General features: G+C 31.3%; 3 protein-coding genes across 6 annotated transcripts; all 3 read right to left on the bottom strand.

The window, feature by feature from the left end:
• Nucleotides 1-516: 516 nt before the first annotated feature.
• On the bottom strand, nt 517-1,350 carry LOC115712493 (probable E3 ubiquitin-protein ligase XERICO). The gene has a single exon (XM_030640775.2). It carries the CDS (start codon nt 1,244-1,246, stop codon nt 830-832), a length of 417 nt encoding a protein of 138 aa, XP_030496635.1. The 5' UTR covers nt 1,247-1,350; the 3' UTR covers nt 517-829.
• A 1,169-nt stretch (nt 1,351-2,519) lies between these two features.
• On the bottom strand, nt 2,520-8,002 carry LOC115714015 (uncharacterized). 4 transcript variants are annotated; one of them, XM_030642523.2, is made up of 15 exons: nt 7,555-8,002; nt 6,254-6,398; nt 6,027-6,138; nt 5,740-5,895; nt 4,820-4,924; nt 4,392-4,475; nt 4,184-4,299; nt 3,979-4,080; nt 3,780-3,893; nt 3,642-3,698; nt 3,465-3,531; nt 3,308-3,361; nt 3,145-3,219; nt 3,017-3,052; nt 2,520-2,891 (listed from the first exon to the last, which is right to left on the bottom strand). In XM_030642523.2, the coding sequence occupies exons 2-15, from the start codon at nt 6,271-6,273 to the stop codon at nt 2,784-2,786; spliced, it is 1,206 nt and encodes a 401-aa protein (XP_030498383.1). In that variant the 5' UTR covers nt 6,274-6,398; nt 7,555-8,002; the 3' UTR covers nt 2,520-2,783. The 4 variants fall into 4 exon arrangements, with proteins under 4 accessions (XP_030498383.1, XP_030498384.1, XP_060969182.1 ...); XM_030642524.2 differs by having other exon boundaries at nt 6,276-6,398; nt 7,555-7,995; XM_061113199.1 differs by lacking the exon at nt 7,555-8,002 and adding an exon at nt 6,633-7,265.
• An 8,533-nt stretch (nt 8,003-16,535) lies between these two features.
• Nucleotides 16,536-20,217, bottom strand: LOC115714688 (chloroplast sensor kinase, chloroplastic). The gene is made up of 9 exons (XM_030643443.2): nt 19,482-20,217; nt 19,234-19,395; nt 18,815-19,114; nt 18,314-18,379; nt 18,161-18,229; nt 17,955-18,047; nt 17,629-17,855; nt 17,210-17,483; nt 16,536-17,124 (listed from the first exon to the last, which is right to left on the bottom strand). Exons 1-9 carry the CDS (start codon nt 19,893-19,895, stop codon nt 16,870-16,872), a joined length of 1,860 nt encoding a protein of 619 aa, XP_030499303.2. The 5' UTR covers nt 19,896-20,217; the 3' UTR covers nt 16,536-16,869.
• Nucleotides 20,218-20,439: the final 222 nt, after the last annotated feature.

Genomic DNA, 20,439 nt, shown 5'->3' on the forward strand with positions numbered 1-20,439 from the left:
TATGATAAAACTGTTTACATTTTCTCTATCTGTTCGTGTTAAGAATTATTTTTAAGTTGATTATATTAAAAAAAAAATTGTCAAAAATTAAGTTTAGGTCCTATTTTTATCATTCTATAAAATACAGAATTCATTTTATCATTTAACAAAATAAAAAGTCCAATTAGTAATTTTTACAAAATATCCAAAATAATATTTACCTAAATACCCTTGCTTTTAAAATGAATTCACCCCATGATTGTAATTTGTTACCATTCTCTTGCTATTTTCACTCCACTTTGTTAATCATTTATTTTTACTCTTCAACACATATGAACAAAGAATTACATTTACTAGGCTGTAATTGAAGTAAAGATACATAACACATACTATTTCCTTTCCATTAATGTTATCATAGACCAGTTTGCATCTGATAACAGAAAAAAACAAAGTGCATTAAAGGCTGTTTTTATGGGACTAAAATGAGTAGTTTTGTTTTATTATTAGTGCTCTATCTTTCATAATAGAGAAATGATGAAGAAAGTGCTACTTTTTTATTTTCTTTTCTTTTTTGTTAAATGAAAAAAGCTCTTTTATGTTCAATGTTCTTAAGTTGAATTTCTGAAGATGATTTAGGAACATTGTCATAGAAAACATGTATAGTATACTGAGTACAGAAGATGCTAAAATCCCTTAATGGTTATCCCTAACATCTACTCACACACAAAACACAACACACACACAAAGCTAAGCTAAGCTAAGCTAATTAAGCCAAGAAAAAAAAACCCAAAGTGTGAAGAACTAATCTTTTTCTATGAAACACCTTCAGAATTCATACACAATTGCATGACTAATCAATTGAACGACATAAAGGGCAAGTTTCATGCTTGTTATGGAACCATTTCTCTAAACACCCTTTGTGGAAAAAATGCTTGCAAGACAACTCACTAACCTCTTCATCACCTTCAAAACGACATAAACAAACACAACACTCTACTGTATTATTAGTTTTGGCTTCAAAAAACCTGTCATGGCACAGAGACTTGAACTGGGTTATAGAGATTCTTCTCTCCCTTGAAACATCCTCTGTTGAAGAAAACTCACGTGGGTTTTCTTCCACTACATTTGGAGAACTCATAATATTAGCACCCATGACTTGAAGCACAGATCTCAACATGTTCTTCAATAAAGCAAATGATAAAACACTGTTCATTACTAGCACAGGTAACACTCCTTCGGCTGCTGTGGGAAAGTTTGAGAGTCCCATGTTAGCAGAGAAGAACAAAGAAACAAACGAAAGAGGTAAGGAGAAAACCCAAGAGAGCAAACGAAAGACTCAAATGTGAAAAACTCACTTGGGACTCTGTAGATATATATACTAGTACTATTACATGGTAACATAACATGGGGCCTAAACTATATGATGGAATACATTAACTCTGGTTGGTGGTGATTACAGGAGCCATCAACACGTGGAGTTAGTGTGACAAGTATGAAATGGGGTTCTGATTTTACAACTGCTGTTTTCATTGGACCAAAAAGGGCAAGGTTGACAACGCCACGTGTCCGAGGGACTTTTGTGAGGACCAATGAGGTTGTGCATTGTGGCAGGGTCAGTGACCTTTCAATAGGGTTGTGTGGATTGGCAAGAAGTTTCTTGATTCTGTGTTATGATTTATGAATATGATGGGCCAAACCAATACTATTGGCAATGCTATGCGGTGTAATATTCATTCAAAACACTGAAAGAAATGGTTTATTTTGAGCTTTTAGATGACTGCCACTTGTTCATGTGGCCAACCAATGTTTCTGTGTCATGGCTTGTCTTGGGTACACGTATACAAAGGTTATGTATTAACTGACAGTTGGAGCATTACAAGGCTCCAAACTGTGTTGTGGTATTCATTTGAAATAAACAAGTGGATAACAAGAGCCAAAACCAGGCCCAATCAACCAAATCAATGAGAGAATTTTCTTGAAACCTCAATCTTACCATTTTTTTTTTTTATTATTAACGAAAGGCTAATTAGTAATTTTTTCTCCTAAATTTTGACATGTACTAAATCGTGTTTCTTGAATTTTTTTGGCTGTTAAAAATTCTCCCAAACTATTGAGATTGTTAAATTTAAAGACTTTTGTCTAATTTTATTCAATTTTACTATTTCAGTGATTGTTTATGTACTAAACCATACTCCCCAGACTTTAATATCTACTAAATCATGCATCTCAAACTTTGATATGTACTAAATCATGCCCCTTGAACTTTTATTCATATTAGAATTTTTTTACTAAAATTAAACAAAAATCCTTAAATTTAACAATCTCAATAATTCAGGAAGAATTTTTAACGGCCAAAAAAATTCAGAGAACACGATTTAGTACATATCAAAATTCGAGGGAAAAAATTACTAATTAGCCTTAACCAAATATACCAAATTGGCTTCCAAAAATGGAAGATATTTCTTTTTCAATGTTATCATTGATGAGGGTAAACCAGTGATTGGAGTTTTATATATATATATATATGCTATGAATAGTAATGGTGGTGGTAACAGTCATTGATGGAAGTGACATTGTTACATCAAGTCATAGTACCCTATTTCCAGTATCACCGGAACTCAGAAGGAATATACTTTTTTCTTTTCCAAAAATATATGTATTAAAAGAAATTAATAATATTGATAATGGGGTTCTACAAATTAAATGTAAAGACAAAAGGAAAAAAGAAAGAGACAAAAAGGCTAAGCATTATAGTGGTGGTGATTGTGTACAGTAGTCCACTCCAGTTATTTCTGTTCTGTTCCCTAATGAGCTATTGAAGGATCAACCCCCTGTGATTTGAAGTACTTTTTTTCTGCATTTGAAAAACGACTTTGAAACATTGTCCACTCCTTTCTGCACCTCTCTCTCACCTGCAAAATACCATTGAATTTTATTTATAAGTCAAATCCATCAACTTATTTCCTGAACAAATTTTGCTCATATAAAAAAACATGAAAAGTAAGAACAAACAAAACAAGTCTATAATCATACGTACCCCTTGCCATGGTGCCTTCCCATTATATGATTCACCCTAGATAAAAGCCAGGAAACCAGTAAGTATTTCCTTGAATGGTTAGATTATCAACAAATGAAAGGAAAGAGCAGTTGATCATGGATATTTACCTGGCTCCCGAGTGAGGGAACAGTTTGGTGAAGAATCCATTGAGAATCTACAACACCTATTTTCTCATGGGCAGGCTGTTTGAAGAAGATAATAATAATTCATTGAAGGGTCATATTACAAATAAATGAAAAATAAATAAATAAATTTAGGTAGGTGACTTACCTCAACACATTTTCTAAGAGCAAAATCAAGACCCCAACCGTGGACCAAGTCATTCTGCAATTCTCAGCTTAATAAGATAATTATACAGGCACAGAAAAGTGTGTTTAGGGAACATATTTCTATAATTGAACAATTTTAGGATCAATGTGTTCTCTACCTGAATCATATGCCACACACAACGCCATGCATCTCGGGAGAACACTGGCGCCATGATCTCAACAAACCTGCACACAAAAAGGAAAAGTTAAAACATATTTAAGTAAACTTCTAATTATCAATCTAGATCTAGACAAAATAACACTTAAAATCAGCTCCTTTAAATAAAGGTTCTTACGCTGCACAAGGAGGCAGATGTGGATCAGTGCACCAGCCAGGTTTCTCAGTAGTGTCCCTGAAACAAATTCAGGGTAAGTATGTCAAAATCAACAAATTAAATTTGAGAGGTTTTAAAACGAAGTGTCACCATTCTTACTTGTGTACTTCACGGTCGCCTCTTCTTTTGGTCATCTGCCATGTCAACCCTTTATTAGGCTCTAAACCAGGTTGCGAAATCTCCAAACCATGCTTCCTGACTAGTTTTATGTACCTGGATTGGGATAGGAAAGAGGTGGATAAGATTCTGTAACCGAAGCAGACATTAAAATAAAAGTACTAAATATCCAAAAACTCACTCTTCTGCGTTGAAATGCTCAACTCCAAGGTCTTCATCCCATATGAATATGTAGTCATATGGAGCCACAATGTCGGGATGCAGAAATCGTTTAGCGTACCACCTTCAAAAAGTTACATGTTAAAATTACAAGCTTAGCATAAAATAAAATGGAATAAAGTATACGCCATTCAAAATAGCCACACTAGTTAGCAATGGTTTCTTACCATTTAGTTTGCTTCCGGACACTCACGTGAATAGCTCGGTGTGACCACTCAAACTCATCCCACTCAGTTGTCCGACCATCATAGTGAAATAAGAGGATGGTAAAATTTTCTGAAAACTGTGGAAGAGGAATAGTGAGTCTTGATATTCTACACACAAAACACAAGAAAGAGAAAGAGACGGAAACAGAGAGCGAGAGTAAGAATAAACCTTTTTCACAGCTGTATCAATATTCTTTTTTTGATCATAACCAACGGTGAAGGTGACAAGGTACTTTGGATGACTGGTTAAATCCTGCAAATGCCAGCTCGATTAGACCCCTTAGTACAAGGAAATGACCATCCTAGTTCCAATGCATTAGCAAAGTATGCAGCATTACTCAGCCAAAGAAGAGAACATCAACTTGGAAATTTTCCAAATCATCCTATTATTATCTTTGTTTATTATTCTAGTACTTCTTACTTTGAGATATCATAAAGTGATATGTGGACAGTGAACTTCTATTTGTCATATATTCATATATACTCTTCTTCACATGTATCAATTCCCTCTTAAACTAACTTATATCTATTACGAAACAGTCCAGCAAATCCAAGTTGTTACTACGTCAAATATGTAAGTGACAGTAGAGTACAAACCTCACTGGGGTTACCCCACAATCTCCTTGGATAAAAATCTGATGTAGCTTCAACAATTCCTGGTGGTAATCTTTCTGCGCCTTTAGGATTTGATGTTACCCAAATCTGCAGCAGACAGTCATAGTAAGAAATTGAGCCACAAATCAAGAAAAATAGGCAGAAATATAAAACAAATTCCAAAGATAAATTGACCTAAGCCTCAACTTAGCAATAGCAGATATGTGCCAAAATTAAATGAATTCATATGGATATGGAGATCACTTTCACACAAACTACAATGAGAACAAACTAAAGGTTTAGCAGCTTGGAAAGGAGAAGGCTTAGTAATTAAGTAAAGCCAATTGTCCATTGACCAAGTGCAAGACAGAATCTAAATCTTGTAATATGAGGTCCTAAAACTTTCAGGAGAATTAAAGACACCGTAGACTTGACAACACTCAATACATACGGAGAAAGAAATGACTTCAACATTTCAAGCTCGCTGTAGACTTGACAACACTCAATACTGGAGGAGAAGGAAAAAGACTTCAACATTTCAAGCTCATCAAATTCTATTACTATTTCCAAGATTCAACTTCTACCTCTATATATTCTTTCTTACAGCAAAATCCCACAGGCAAAATACTGTTAAGGAGCAATTAACAGATCTCATTTCACTCCATAATAATTTACCCACTAATGCCCTGAATCTTATATGCATCATAACTGTGCCGAGAAAAGAAAAAATTGTAGTTTCAAGCATATTACTGTACGTGAGTTCTCAAAATCAATATCAATAAACAAAGAAGCTTGAAGCATCAATTAACGTCCTTAAGTTGCTTTATGCCAAAAAAAAAAAAAATGAAAGGGTCAAGTAAAACATGTAAGCAACTTTAACTTTGTATTAGTTCTAAAAGGATATAGAAAGAAGTGAGGTATACCTTTGTTGGATCATTTATATGCTGGTCTTGCTTTGAGCTGCTATCATTAATCTTTGCAGAAGACCACTCATTTATCTGAGTAGAGAGACCTGAACTTGTCTCATCGCTGTATGAGAGCTGAACAGGAGCAGGAAGGAAGTTGGATGGAATATTTAGCTGGCAAAATATGACAAACAAGCATCGCGGTGAGTAATTATAAGAAGTTCAACACCAAAAATATGAACATAAAAAATAATCTAATCTTATCAATAAAAGCAGAAAACCATTACTTGTATAGTATAATATACCTTAGTTAATGACAATGCTGGGAAGGATACTCCTATGAAGAAACCCAAAACTACTCCAAAAAAAGTTGTTACAATAAGCCTCATAGTTTCATTCGGTTTTCTACTTGCAGAACTGCAGTTAACAAGATGATACGATTACATTAGTGCTCAGTTTCATATTATAAGACCTTAAAAATAATTTCAAGAGAGACAATTTCAAATGGAATTGGACCGTTGAAGATTTAAACCTGCGTGAAAGGATTCCCATACTATTTATAAACTTCTGATTGTATGTTGAACAAAAAAATCAGCCTCAAGATAGTAACTATAGCTCATCTGCAGTCTTGCACTATCTAACAGGTTTTGAGTTGCATATTCTTCTAAGCAGAATACCTAATGAGATTGTGAGACATATACAAAAATACAGGTAAGATTTAGGTACAGCAAAATGAATCAAGCTGGAAGTGTTGCGAGATACTAATTAGAATGAATTGCTTAGCAGTTTTCCTTCAACTGACAATATTTGATTGTATTTGGTTTTTCTTTAAAAAAAATAAAATAAACTGAAGCTTATGAATGTGTGAGTGTGTGACAATTCACAATCAAAAAAGCACCAGCTTCCCTTACATTATCCTTTCAGAAAATTTACTGCAACAACTCTTTCTCTCTTTCTCTTAGTAACACACAAACATTAGCAGTCTATCACGTAGCTAAACCTGGCTAGATATAAAAGTCACAAAGTTGACTTTTAAACCGAAACAATTGCAGACTCCACATTCAGACCAAGTATGTAGTCATATTCCTCAGACCCAAGTTGATCATAATCATAAACAAGTAGTATCTTATTCGTATGCTTCTTCCACATTACCCTCCACAAGTTACTCTACAGAAAAAGTAATCATGTGCTCCCTTTGACAATCAAGACTCAAGAGCAATAAATGTGAATCTTCAATAACTTTTTGTTTCATCAAATTATGAATCAAGTACCTCCCTATCTAAGTAACCACGTGCCCAATTTGAGCAATGAAGTAATAAACCCTCCAATTTTTCATTCATGCAGACCAGTTTCCTGATTATAGGGTTGCTTAATGTTGAAGACACATAACAGAAAACCAAGAATATAAACTTAAAAGGCAAGAATTAAGTTAGCTCAACAAATTGAAAGCTTATATTTCGATAACTCCTAAAAGTCTTGGTCATCAAAAACATTTTTCATCAAGTTCAATCAAACTTAAATATATTTATTTCATACAATACCAAAGACCAATAACTGGACAAAAAGTAAGACGGCCAATACAAACAACAATCTAAAACTTAACAAATAACGGAAAGATCCCACGTTTTAGAAAGGGGGAAAACAAAAAAAAACTGACCAAGATCAAAAGTACACAAAACCTCAATGTTAACGTTATTTGAATTCAAAAAGCCAAAAATAAGCAAAAAGAAGGTAAACCCATCTTCATTATTCTCGTTTTTTTTCTTCTTTCAGTTAAAACCCAAATAGAAATGAAATTAGTGTGAAACAAATATTAACACAAACTAAACGGACCTGAAAATCAAAGCCAGAGTAAGATCTGGAAGAGCAGAGAGGCTTTAATGAGCTGAGAATCAAAGTAAAGATACAGGCTTTACTTCTCTCCTCCTGTAAAATGTGAGAAACGGAACTCAAAATTTAGAAACTTCGTGATCGCCTTCGCCTTTACTTAGTTCCGAAAGGGGAATAAGGCAAAAGCAAAAATGAGGAATATGACAGAGCTAAGGCGATCCACAGATTGGGGTATTTATATAGTTGTGGGTGTGAATGAGGTTTTGGGTGTATTAACAATGGAGAAACCAATTGAAGATCGTTCTCTTTCTGTGAGTCTGTGATTTTGAGAACGAAAAACTATGTGGAGGGAAGAAATAATATAATATATAATAAATAATAAATAGGTCTGCTCAGTTTTTGCCCAAAAATACTTTAATTAATAAATTAAAATTCTCAATACCAAGATTGAAAATTTTGAAGTTAATGAAATTGTTAATATATAATATATTTTATTCTCTCTATTTTTTTTTTTTATTATTATTATGGATACATTACTATAAAAAATAAAAATAATTATATAATACACTATTTTATGTAAAAAAAAATTTACATTTTCATTTTTATTTTTTTTATATATTCTTACAGTGTAATAAAAATATTACGAAAATAATAAAAAAACACATAAAAGTAATAAAAAAATAATATTTAAATAACATCAAAATAATCACAAAAAATAACATATAAATAACAACAAATTAATAAGAATACAACATAAAAATACATTAAAAAACCGTATTTTCTATAAATAAAATTATAAAAATATTAAAATTTTGTATAAGCGTATTTTTGTACTTTTTTTTATTATTTTTATACATTTGTAAAATAATTCCAAAAAAAAAATTGTTTACTTAGATTTATTAATTTGTACAATAATTATTTACGTATTAGATTTGGTTTTCCACTGTTTGGTTATAACATACTATATTTATTACCATGCATTTTGTATGTTTTATTATTTAATTGTAAAACACTCTTTTTATTTTGTTACTGTTATGAAAAACAAAACTAAAACAGTTATATAATATTAAAATAGTAATAAAATAAATATCTGTTTTTCTTATTTTGCTTTGGATTTTCTTTGTTTCTTTTTTAATTTTTGTGTAACATTTCCTTTTTTATGAAAGGGTTTTAAAAGATGTAACACTTCTTTGATAAAGTAACCACTTAAAAATAAATTTGAATTTTTGATTCATTTTTTTGGGTTACTTTGTTGGTTTTATTTGATTTTCATCCATATGAGACTCTTTTCTCTCTTTTTATTTTATTTTGTATTTTCCTTCTTGTTTGAAGTTTAATAAAATAATTGGTGGGTCTGCTGGATCTTACTTGTGGAGCCAAATGTAGTCCAAAATAATGGAGATAGATGTGATTTTTTTATATAACAAAAAAAAAAATCTTTTTGGCTTAGTAGTGATATTTTATTGATTTTAATATTTTAAAATGTAGAATATTTGAATAATAATGATGTACAAATATTTATATAAAAGATGAAAAGAAAAGTGTAGAAGATGATTTGTTTAGCTCTTCTCTTAGTATAAAAGCTATAAATTATATCCACAATCTTTGAACCATATTCTATAATTTATGCATTGACTGTGGATAGTTAAGTAGATAAAACATATTTAGTTAGATGATTAAAGAATATTTCAAAAAAAAAAGAATATTAAATATGAAATAACCATAATAACAATAATAGTGAAGTAACACAAGGAGGAATAATCCATTCAATATTATGATTAAACTTTAAAATGGTATTAGGGTTTATGGATTTTAAAATCCATGAAAATGAATCATATTTGAGAACATACCACCACTCAACTTAAAGTTAGAAAAACAAAAAAAGAAACCCTCTAAATCTCTAAATTGAATACTATGTATAACTTTAAGTTTTTTGTTATTTCATAAATAAATATAGTGTTGGACCACAATTAATTGATACAATTGAATTGACATGAAAAAAAAAAAAACCTGAGTTATGTTTTTTTTTTAATAACTCAATTGGGTTATGTTATTTATAGTATATTGTAGAATTTTATTTTTTTAAAATATATATATGGGTGCACTCTTAATGGGTAAAATTAAAAAATTTTGAGTTTTTATGCTTAATTATTCTATCTAATTAAAAAAAATCTCTCATTTTTATATCATATGGGCTGAGATTGTTCTATCAGAAAAAAAAAAAAAAATAGCAAGGAAAATAAGAAAAGAAAAAGTTGAGTTTGAGTTAAATATTTTTGTATGAATATATTTTTGATAAAGTGTAAAAAAAGATATTTTTTGATATTTTTTTTTAATTAAGTAGTTAATTTAAGCATAGAAATTTAAATTTGTGATTTCATTATTCGTTATTAGATCAAAATTCGATGGTTTGATATTTTTAAAATTAATATTTATAGTTAAATTTATTTAGTAAACATTTATTGGTAATACCCATTAAAAAATGTTCCATATATCTTTATATATTAAAAGTGCCTATCTAACGGCATTTCTTGGTTTAACATTCTTGGTTTAACAGAATATACTTAAAAATAAAAGAATATTCTGTTAAATTTAACGATTAGGTTTGATCTCCCGTTAAAAAATAAACCCAATAATTAAACCAAAAAATTAAACAATCTTTTAAATAAACAATCTTTTAAATATTAATAATCTCTTTTTAAATTAAAAAAATCATCTTAGCCACATATCTCTCTAACAAACCTATCTTGGGAGAATATTAATAATTTTTTTATTTATTTTTTAAAAAAGAAAAATATAGATAAAATATTTAGAAAAGATAATATAAAAGAAGATTGATTGTGTTGGCTTAGAGATTTTTGGGCTTGGGCTTAAAAAAATAATAAAAAAAAAAGATAAAATGGGCTGTAATTAGTATTTACCTTATATGTTTGTGCTTATTTTTAGTTTTATTTTTAATTTTACCACCAAGAGGAGAAGGTTGAAAAATATTAGAATATGAAAATATTATTGGTGCTTATTAGTAATTTGCAAAGAATGTGAAAGTCTATAAATATATAGTTGTGTAGCTATTATTAGATATGAAATGAGATAATAGAACTTTTTTCAATTAGAATATTAATGTACATTTTACTATTAATAACATACATTATTATAACACAACTATATTTTACTTACTAAATATACTGACACATATTTTATTTTTATAAAACAAATCGTTCAAATAATTATACTATTTTAATTATTAATTCAAATAAAAAACTAAAATATTAAATAAAACTAACACTACGTAGCACGTAACAATCACCTAGTATATATATGTATATATATATAACAGAAAACAATATTAATAGTATAAGGAAGAGGGAGAAATTAGAAAAGGCCGGCATAATTGATTATCATGAATCAATTTATATATTTTAAGTAATTGAATAAAAATGCAACATATTAATTAGAAAGAAAAAGAAATAATGCAAACATATCTATTTTCATTCTTTTATATGATCAATATCAACCCTGTATTTTTTCCTTCAATAAGACAATAACCATTTCACTAAGTCATCCATTAACATCGAAGAATTAAATGATAATTGTATAATGGTGTTAATTATTATTTAATAACATTTAAGGCTTGGTTTATAATTTTTTATCCTCAACTCAATTGGAGGTAACCAAAGAAAACATATTGATATTTGTCCATAGTATTAAAGGGTCACAAGATCCCACAAAGACTCCCCTTGTTATGTAAATCAAATTTCATTTATGACAATGTTCTCATTTTCCAATGGCATTTAATCAATTATACAAAATGGAGCCACTCACAAAATCATATAATACAAATGGGACAAAAGTCATAAACTCATAATTATAAATTAATATTTATAATAATACGAGACTCGATATTTAATTATATCAATAATCGTATAATACTTAAAAAGTATTAAACACTATTAATTTATTTTAGCATTTAAAAAAACATTTTATTTAATTAGTATAAAATCTAAATGACGTATTTTATTTTTAGACGGAGCAAAAAATAAAACCAAAATATAAAAAAAAAAATTAAGCGGGATCATTAAATAAATTTTTAATAAAAGTTACAAAATTATAATTAAAAAATTGAATAAGAAAATATTTAATTTTTTTTTTAATAAATAACACATAGTTTTGTCCCTTCCTTTATTAACATGATAAAATTTTTAAAAAAATATTCAATGAATATTACTAATTAATTATACACCAATGATTAAAAATGCACAGACATATTATTTGGGAGTGTAAGGTTTTGTTGTCTCATTTAATTTTTTTTTTCAAGTCTATATTTACAGAGAATTTGTCGATAAATTTTAATTTTAAATATAATCTGTTTGTTATTAATTTTTAGCAATTTTATAAGGGTGTTAGTTTGTTGTTACTAGCCAAAGGGTAATACCTTTGGCTAATTATTCTTGAAATTTTGTTGGTTTTTTGATTTGGGTTGTGTGTTAAATTTTAAGTTTGTATTTTAGATTTTATTTTGAAGATTGTCATTCTAATATAACTGTTTTTTTGGTTTGGTGTTGTGATATTTTTTCAGTCTTGCTAACTCTGGCGACAACTATTAATAAAGGGAAGGTGTTTTTCAAGGTGATGGGGTATTGTTCAAATACGTTATAGCTTTATTGTCTATATTTTCGGGGGCAGTTTTGTCCTATGTGGCTTGCGTTTTGTTTTTCGCAGCTCATGGTTTGGCAAAACATGTCCTTCGGTTAGACAATGAGCTATCCTAGTTCGAGGGGCTCCACCGCCGATTGTGGTGTGCTGCATTGTTTATCATGTGTGACTTTGTTCACCACGTCAAAAAAAAAAAAAAAAAAAAAAAACTCATTAGTAAATGGTTGTCCCTGCTAATATCTTATCCTCACTTTTGAAGGATAATAATTAAGGAAGTGCTTATTACTTTCAAAAAAAAAATGCAAAGACTTATTATTATTATTATTATTATTATTATTATAAAAGAAAAATAAAAAAGTTTTTGACTATTATTAAGTTAGCTAACCCATTTTGTAAGGGAAGAAGAAGAAGAAGGGTAGAGTAGACTTTGACGTTGACCATTTAATTTTAAAGAGCCAAACTAAAGCCTAGCTTATCTTAGCCAGCAACGGAAGCCGCCTTCACTCCTGACTCCACCATCTACGCCATTTGACCCTTTAACAACAACAAAAACAGCCCAACAATCTCAATCCAATCCCTCCCAATTTTCTCATTCAATTTCTATAATATAAGACTTTTCCTCCAAGTATTTTTTTTTTTTTAAATGAAAGTCATCATTTTATTAAATGAGTAATTCAGTTACTAAGTTAGGTAACAAATCAACTGGAACAGTGTCCAAGTTGAAAAAGCGATCAAGGTGGAATATAGAGGCTCTCACAAATGAGTGAGCCGCTACATTTGTTGATTATTTTACAAAATGAAAAAAAATATTACGCAAAGTATATAACAAGCTCTTACAATCACTAATAACTTTGCCAAATATAGAAAGTATAACCGTAGAGCTACGAATAGCTTGAACCACTGAGAGATAGTCTGTTTCCAATGTCACATGAAGCCACGAATGGTTTTTGATCCAACTCAATACCTCACGGACCCCAATAGCTTCGGCCACCACAGGAGAAATTGAGCCATGAAAGAGTTTAGTGTCGCCTTCCACAAAGAAACCGCTAGAGTCTCTAGCCACAAAACCAACACCATAATTAGAGGTTTCGTTAAACACAGCCGCATCGACATTGACCTTAATACTATTAATACTTAGAGCAATCCATTGCTCAGCCCCATCCCCTGGTATGTAACCAGTGAACGACAACTCATTATTTAAATTTTGAGCAACACGTCATTGATTAAGGTAGTTTGTTGCAGATGCGACAATACTTTTCACCCCCACAATCTTGTTTTGCCAAACTTTATCATTCCTCTTGCTCCATTGTCGTGCCTATGCCCACTCGATCCCATACGGCCGCAACAACAGGACAAGACATCAAAGAATAGACAATGGTTTCAACAAAACTGGACAAATGATACTCACATCAACCCTTACTTTGGATTATGGGGCCAGTCACCCGTAATTTTCTTTTTTCTTTTTTTGTAGGAAAAAAATTAGTTATAAATTATAATTTTTTTCTTTACAAATTTATTTAATGAACCCCTTAATTTTTTTTTTAACATTTTGGTCTCCTCATACTTCCTTCAGCCTATGTCTCTGTCCCGGCTTTGGTAGTACCTCACACTTTAATTAAAAGGATTTTTTATTTTTACACTTTAAAATAATTTTTTTTATTCTTTTATAGAATTTTATATAGAAACTTCTATTGCAACTAACGGAGCAACTTAAATCACAATCAAAATCCATATAGCAACCCATTTAGAAATTATCAGAGAAACCATCTGAGAAACTCAAATTGTAAAATTAAATATAAAAAAATTAAAAAATAGTATATACGATAATTTTTCTAAATTAAATATGTCATTACAATATCAATTAATTCTATTTAGTGGTGAGACAGACTATCCTAACTGTATTCCAAACTTAGTTCTAACAAAAGCTATTAATAAAAAAAATTGGTCGGACATATGTTAATTTTGATTAGTGGTCGGACTATCTTGATTTTATTATATAATTGAATTTTTAACTAGTTGAACAAAATTATTGTTATTATTATTGTATATGGTAATAATTGTTTTGTCATTGTCATTCAATAAAATTTATTTATGTGTCGAACGAGGCGATGAGCTACTTTTATTTTTTTACAAGTATTTTTTTTTTATATATATTTGTATTTCTTTCCATGTATATTTACAAATAAAATTTGAGAGGCGTTTAACAATTTCCTTACAAAAAATTAATAAAATTATTCACGATTCAACAATAAAGATTCTTTAAATTAAAAAATTTATAGGAAAACGAAACAAAAAAAACGAAAAAAGAAGTCTCACTAAATAGGAATTTTAATGACCTATTAAGTGTTAAGCCATTTTTAGAGGCTATTAAGCCATATTTTGTGTTTTTTTTTTTTTTTTGAAGAAAAATATAATTTTTATCAAACTTGTTGTTAATACGTTGAAGATTAATATCGATTCTGTCATTTTTTAAGAGAATGGAACTTATAGCTTCGCGGGGATAATTAGAGATGAAATTGGTGCGTTGGTGGAGGCATTTAGCTGCTGTCGTTCAGGGGTGCTGCAGCCCGAAATGGTAGAAGCCTTGGGTGTTAAGGAGGCGCTGAGTTGGATTACGGCAAATGAGTGGAAGGAGGTTGTCATTGAAACTTATAGTCTTACAGTGGTGCAAGCGTTACGCAGTTCTCTTCCTATGGTTTTATACTTTGAAAGTGTTATTTTTGATTGTAAGATGATGTTAAATGATTTGAGAGATGTTTATGTCAATTTTATTAGACGTTCTGCAAATAGTGTTGCTCATTTCTTAGCTCGAGCATCCTATTTAGTTGCTGATCGTATTATCAGGAGTAGTGATGTTACTCCAGATTTTCATCATGTAATCACTATGGGTTGCAATTAATAAAAATGATGATTTTATTTCAAAAAAAAAAAAACATAGTCTATTACATAAAAATATCATAAGCCACTAGTTGTGAAGTATTAAAATAATATGAAGTTTACTAGATTTTTATTTTGAATAAATATATTACAAATCACACCTATCAATGATAATCACTCAAAACTAAAATAATAGAGAATAACATGACAAATCCTATTTAAAATACCTGATAATAAATATCGATGAACCATAATAATACAAAAATCAAAAGATACAAGAAAAGAAACCGAACTAACTTGTGCATCTAAATCCAAAACGACTATAGATCAAACAGGTATGTAAACACACCGTTAATAATATTGATATAATTAAGTAATTAATTCTTATATATTTCAATTTAATAATTATTATAAAAAACAAACACACACAATACAAATATATCAATGCCACATAAAAGAGTACTGTATGTAGGGGTGTTCAAAAAATAGCGGATCCAATCCAATCCGCACGATTCAATCCAATCCAATCCGCAAAATGCGGATATCCACACTTGTGCGGATTGGATTGGATTGGAAAATTCAAAATCCGCACTTGTGCGGATTGGATGTTGATTGACATATAAAAGTAACCGATCCAATCCAATCCACACATATTTATAACAAAATTAAAAAATTATATATACAAATAACATTTTAATGTAAAGAAAATAGTAATTTAAAAGTCTATTACATATAATACAATTATATTGTAAAACTTAATAAATAAAATGTATATTCTATTCTTATATATTTTTTTTCTACATACAATTTAAAATAAAATCAAATATTTTTTTATATATACAATTTTTTTTTCTTCCTTTGAAGTTTGAATTTGTTATTTGTTATTTTATTTATTTAATGTGTTGTTGGAGACATAAAATAACTATAGTTAGTTTTATTTTGTTGCTAGTTATGTGAAAAAAAAAAATATTTTTTTTCATAAATATTAAATAATTTAATATTAAAAAATAACCAATCTAAAGTAACCGATCCAATCCGCACTTTTGCGGATTGGATTGGATTGGATTTGAACTATTGTGCGGATTGGATTGGATCCAAAAAAATAAAATTCGCACTTAGTGCGGATTGGATGTTGTTTGACCAAAAAAGTGCGGATTGAAGCGAATGAACAGCCCTAACTTAATGTCTATATTTGTTGATGGTGGTGGAGATTAGTTAGATGTTCCATCCTTTACAGAAAAATTCCTGATAGAGATTGGAGTTAGGCCGTTCTAGAAATTGGCCCTATCAATTAATTAGCCATTCACAATTAGGATTTTTAAAGATAAGTTTCTATTATTTTATTAAAGTCCAATGAGAATTCCAAAGACAAAAAAATGATGTGTTAAGACAAGTGTGACCAGTAATCATGGCCGGCATTGAAAATTAGTCACTCTTCCATTTCTTAATTCACATTTCTTTTTAGCTGAAAAATCAAACTCTGATTTTGATTTTATACCATAATGAATAAAATATGAAAATCCTTTCATAAAGGATTTTTTTCTTACTAGTTACATTACAAATTGTACACTTCCTTGTACAGACATAAATCACAATACAAGTAAATACATATGTATGGAAAAATAAACTATACAGTATGATGACACCGAATAAAACCAACACCTTGCAATTTATAAATAGCAAGCAAGAAAGGCCAAAAATTTCAAATATTGTCCATTATTTTCTTCTAAAATCTGTACTGTAATGTGTACTGGTATGGTAATAATAATGCGGAGAGTTCCCTAATTGCTATAGCATTTGAGTAGGACCGTCGAAATCAGACAAGGTGGCGAAGCATGGAAGCCAAAGTTCAACCCGAGTGCCACCTGCTCCAAGAGCAGCATCCTTGATCCGAGGTGATATGACACGAACAACGCAGCCATAGCTTTCAAGTATCTCACGAGCAACAGTAAGGCCAGCGACGAAATTCCATGTCATGTTGTCTTCTACCATATTCTCCGAGCAGAGGTCTACTCCAAATGGAGTGAGTGAATGCATCTGTGTCTGGATGTCAACAAACAATGAATCAATTACAATTCAAACCATTTTCTGATTAAAATATAGTGCATAAGTTGATTGTAGTTATTACCATATAGTGCATATCGAGCCCGTCATCATCGATTACTACAAGTGCACCACCTGCTGGTGCTCTCATACACACTATTTCAACCCTTCCTCCAACTTGTGTTCGCAACAATGCACCCTCAATCAAATTGCTGAGGGCCTGGCGCAAAGCAGGTTCTTCTATGGCAACTTCCAAAGCTTGTTCGAGTTCACTAAGTTTTACTAAGCGTTGCTGCTTTTGAGCAAGGGGACTCACAGCCTCAACCAAATCTGCCAGTACATCAGAAACGTTGCATGGTCTTCCTTGTGTAATTGACAAGGTAAGAAAAAGATAAATTAAATGAAGAGACAGATGATAATTAAAGATAGAAAAAATCTACAGACTACAAGGGAAATGATTTCAACTGAGGTAGACAAGACATCAAAGGTGATATTTAGGCTTACCTTATCTCATGTTGCTTTAGGGGAGCGAGAGCAGGAGGTGGCATAGGCATCTCTATATCCTTTAATGAAGTTTTTAAAGGAAGTGGATCACCTCGACTTTGGATCGTATTGGTAGAACCATCCCTAAAAAAGTCATCTGATAAGTGTGGCCTCACTGATTCAGGATAGGTGTAAGTGGAATTCAGCATTTTCTTCATTGTTTCTTCATTGTAGCGGAATATATTAGCCTAATATTACAAGTTAACATAGTTTAGATGATGTATAATTTTTCTCTTTAAAATAATGTCATTGTGTTTAAGAGAGTTTATGTTCACAGACAAATCCACCTTTGTCAGGTGAACAGCATCCTGGAGTTGTTGGAGAGTATCCTTCATGTGATCACCTTGCACCAATATGTCTTCGACAATGTCATTAGATATCTACATAGCCAAATTTCCAGCATTAAGGCAACAGAAAATGAAAGAGATTTTTCTTTGAAAAATATAATAGTAAGCTAATTCTGGGTTACAGTAAGATTTCAAACCTAACTCACCTCACCTCTTTTCGTGTGAAGAGATAACATTTTGCTTAAAGTCCGAATGCTAGACAGAGGACCACGAATCTGAGAGTATATAAAACGAAGAGTAAATCAAAATTCCAAGCTCATTCATCGCTATATCAAAGGCAGAAGATGTCTTACACTTACTTGCTCAATCAGATCACTCATCCTGACATTATTTTGCCATGAGGACTGCTGGAGTAGCATTGCTTTCTGCAGAAGAATGAAGCAAGATTGTTATATATGCAAACAAAGTCAGATGTACAGAAACCAGTCTCCAGCTCAGAGCATATAATTAGTGACATGCCGGGATGTTATGATAACTGAAACCAACGGCTCTTAGGAATATGAGCATGATGATTACCCAAAACTGTTAAAAAAACAAAATCATTTGTTTGTTCTTTTTCATTGGACTGTTATAAGTTTCTTGGTTTCCAAATTAGTAGAAAATTAAATTAAGACTTAACGACCACAAAATGTAAGTAGGTAACATTTTTCTGAAACTAGACTCCCTTACAACATAGCAATTGCTAGGTAAATACTCAAGCAGGAACGCCTCACCATTTGAGCTAGCTACCCCTAGTCTGTCTAAGTTATGTAAGTACGCACAAAAGTTTCAATTTGAATCCAATTAACTTTGTAAACTACCTGATCCATCACATAAGCCATAGCCAAAGACCGAGAAATGCTGACAGCATTTGATATCTGCTCCGCAGTAAACTTGCCCGCTTTGAACGATTCCTCCTTCAAAGTCTGAATATCCCATGATTTGGAACCAGAGTCCAAAGAAAAACCATAAGCTTTCTGCTGAGGCTCACTCTTTTGGCTCTGCTCGTTCCCTTGAGTTGGCATTTCCATATTCTGAAATTCGGCAACCAAGAATCCCACCACAAAAGGGTGCTTAACCATGGGAAAAACTGCAGCTCTATACTCAGGTACAAATTCCACCTACCCAATTCAAACATTCAATCGAATAAATATCAATAATAAGAAATGGGCACATTATAATTTTGGTTAAGCATGTAGTATATACAACATTAATACCAGTAAAGGCCCAACTATCATACTTCTTGATTGGAAAGTAAAGCTTCTGCTGCTCTTAGACCAGCGGGGATGCCAAAACTACCAACTAATATCACAACATCAGCTGCATTCACTCCAGGATAAGCAGTAACCCTACGCAGCTCTAGACGATCCATAACGTAACTACCAGCTGGTCTTACATATACCTATATCACATTATATACTTCAGAAATTCCAGGAATATAATTCTTAAATATACTTATTAAAAGCTTAAATATCCACCCAAACTTACCGAGAGAAAGGCCTCACGATCAACGATTCGACGAAAAAGGTCCAATTGCTCAACGCAGAGTCTCTGAAAATCTGAACTTGGGAGGACCAATCCGTTTTTTGGATTCTTCTCAATCTTCTGAACGAAGTCGACGGGGGAAGTCGAAACGCCACGGATGGCAGAGGCAACGGCGGAGGCGGAAGATACCAGAGACGAGGCTTCATCGGAGTCCTCATTGTCGGAGACGTGGCGAAGAGAGTTAGGGTTTTGGAGTGAAGAAGAAGAAAAGTTTACGGGGGAAAGAAGAGGTCTTCGCGGAGTTAGTTTAGGTGAGGTACAAAGCTTGTGAGGATTAGAAGGGAGAACAAAAGCAGAATCTGGGTTTGAGAAATTGGAGAGAAGAGGATTTAGGGTTGAGTTAGCAGAGAGTAGCATTGGGAGGAAGAAGATGAAGACTGAAGCGAGGACCGTTGGTGTTGGTTGAGAGTTGAGAGTTGAGATTTGAGACTGAGAGTTGAGGTTTCAGTCGTTTTGAGTGGATAAGAACAAAAACAACAATGGAATGGACCAACCTAATCCAAACGACAATATGTGCAATACGACACCGTTTGTATGGGATCTATCATATGTCTCACCATATTTAATATTTATTTAGGAGAATTTCACTATTGATGCATAATAAAACACACTATATCAAATTTGACTCCCTTTATTAATTTTTATCAAATAATTCATTTGATTACATAAATTTTCCATTTAACCCTTTTTTAATATTAAAAAAATGTAAAAAACCAAATTTCCACCCCTGTCGTGTTTCTCTCTCTTTCTCTCTTTACTTTGAGGGCTCTCTCTCTCACAGCTCTCGCTCTTTCTCTTACAACTCTCTATAAGCTCTTCGTTCTCTCTCTCGGTGGTGCAAAACTGGACCACACTCCCAATCACTCAAAAATCATTCACCATTATAATAGGTAAGTTGTAT

The sequence above is a fragment of the Cannabis sativa genome, chromosome 4, assembly GCF_029168945.1.
Source record: "Cannabis sativa cultivar Pink pepper isolate KNU-18-1 chromosome 4, ASM2916894v1, whole genome shotgun sequence".
NCBI classification, from domain to species: domain Eukaryota; kingdom Viridiplantae; phylum Streptophyta; class Magnoliopsida; order Rosales; family Cannabaceae; genus Cannabis; species Cannabis sativa.

Excerpts from the sequence above, each read along its gene's own strand:
- LOC115712493 (XM_030640775.2), bottom strand. The coding sequence starts at position 1,246 with ATGGGACTCTCAAACTTTCCCACAGCAGCCGAAGGAGTGTTACCTGTG.
- LOC115714688 (XM_030643443.2), bottom strand. The coding sequence starts at position 19,895 with ATGCTACTCTCTGCTAACTCAACCCTAAATCCTCTTCTCTCCAATTTC. Across the intron at positions 19,396-19,481 it reads ATCGTGAGGCCTTTCTCTCG|GTATATGTAAGACCAGCTGG; the intron begins GTAAGTTTGGGT and ends AATGTGATATAG. Across the intron at positions 18,048-18,160 it reads TTCACACGAAAAGAGGTGAG|ATATCTAATGACATTGTCGA; the intron begins GTGAGTTAGGTT and ends TTGGCTATGTAG.
- LOC115714015 (XM_030642523.2), bottom strand. The coding sequence starts at position 6,273 with ATGGGAATCCTTTCACGCAG. Across the intron at positions 3,894-3,978 it reads GAGCATTTCAACGCAGAAGA|GTACATAAAACTAGTCAGGA; the intron begins GTGAGTTTTTGG and ends ATCCCAATCCAG. Across the intron at positions 3,220-3,307 it reads CTCTTAGAAAATGTGTTGAG|CCTGCCCATGAGAAAATAGG; the intron begins GTAAGTCACCTA and ends TTCTTCAAACAG.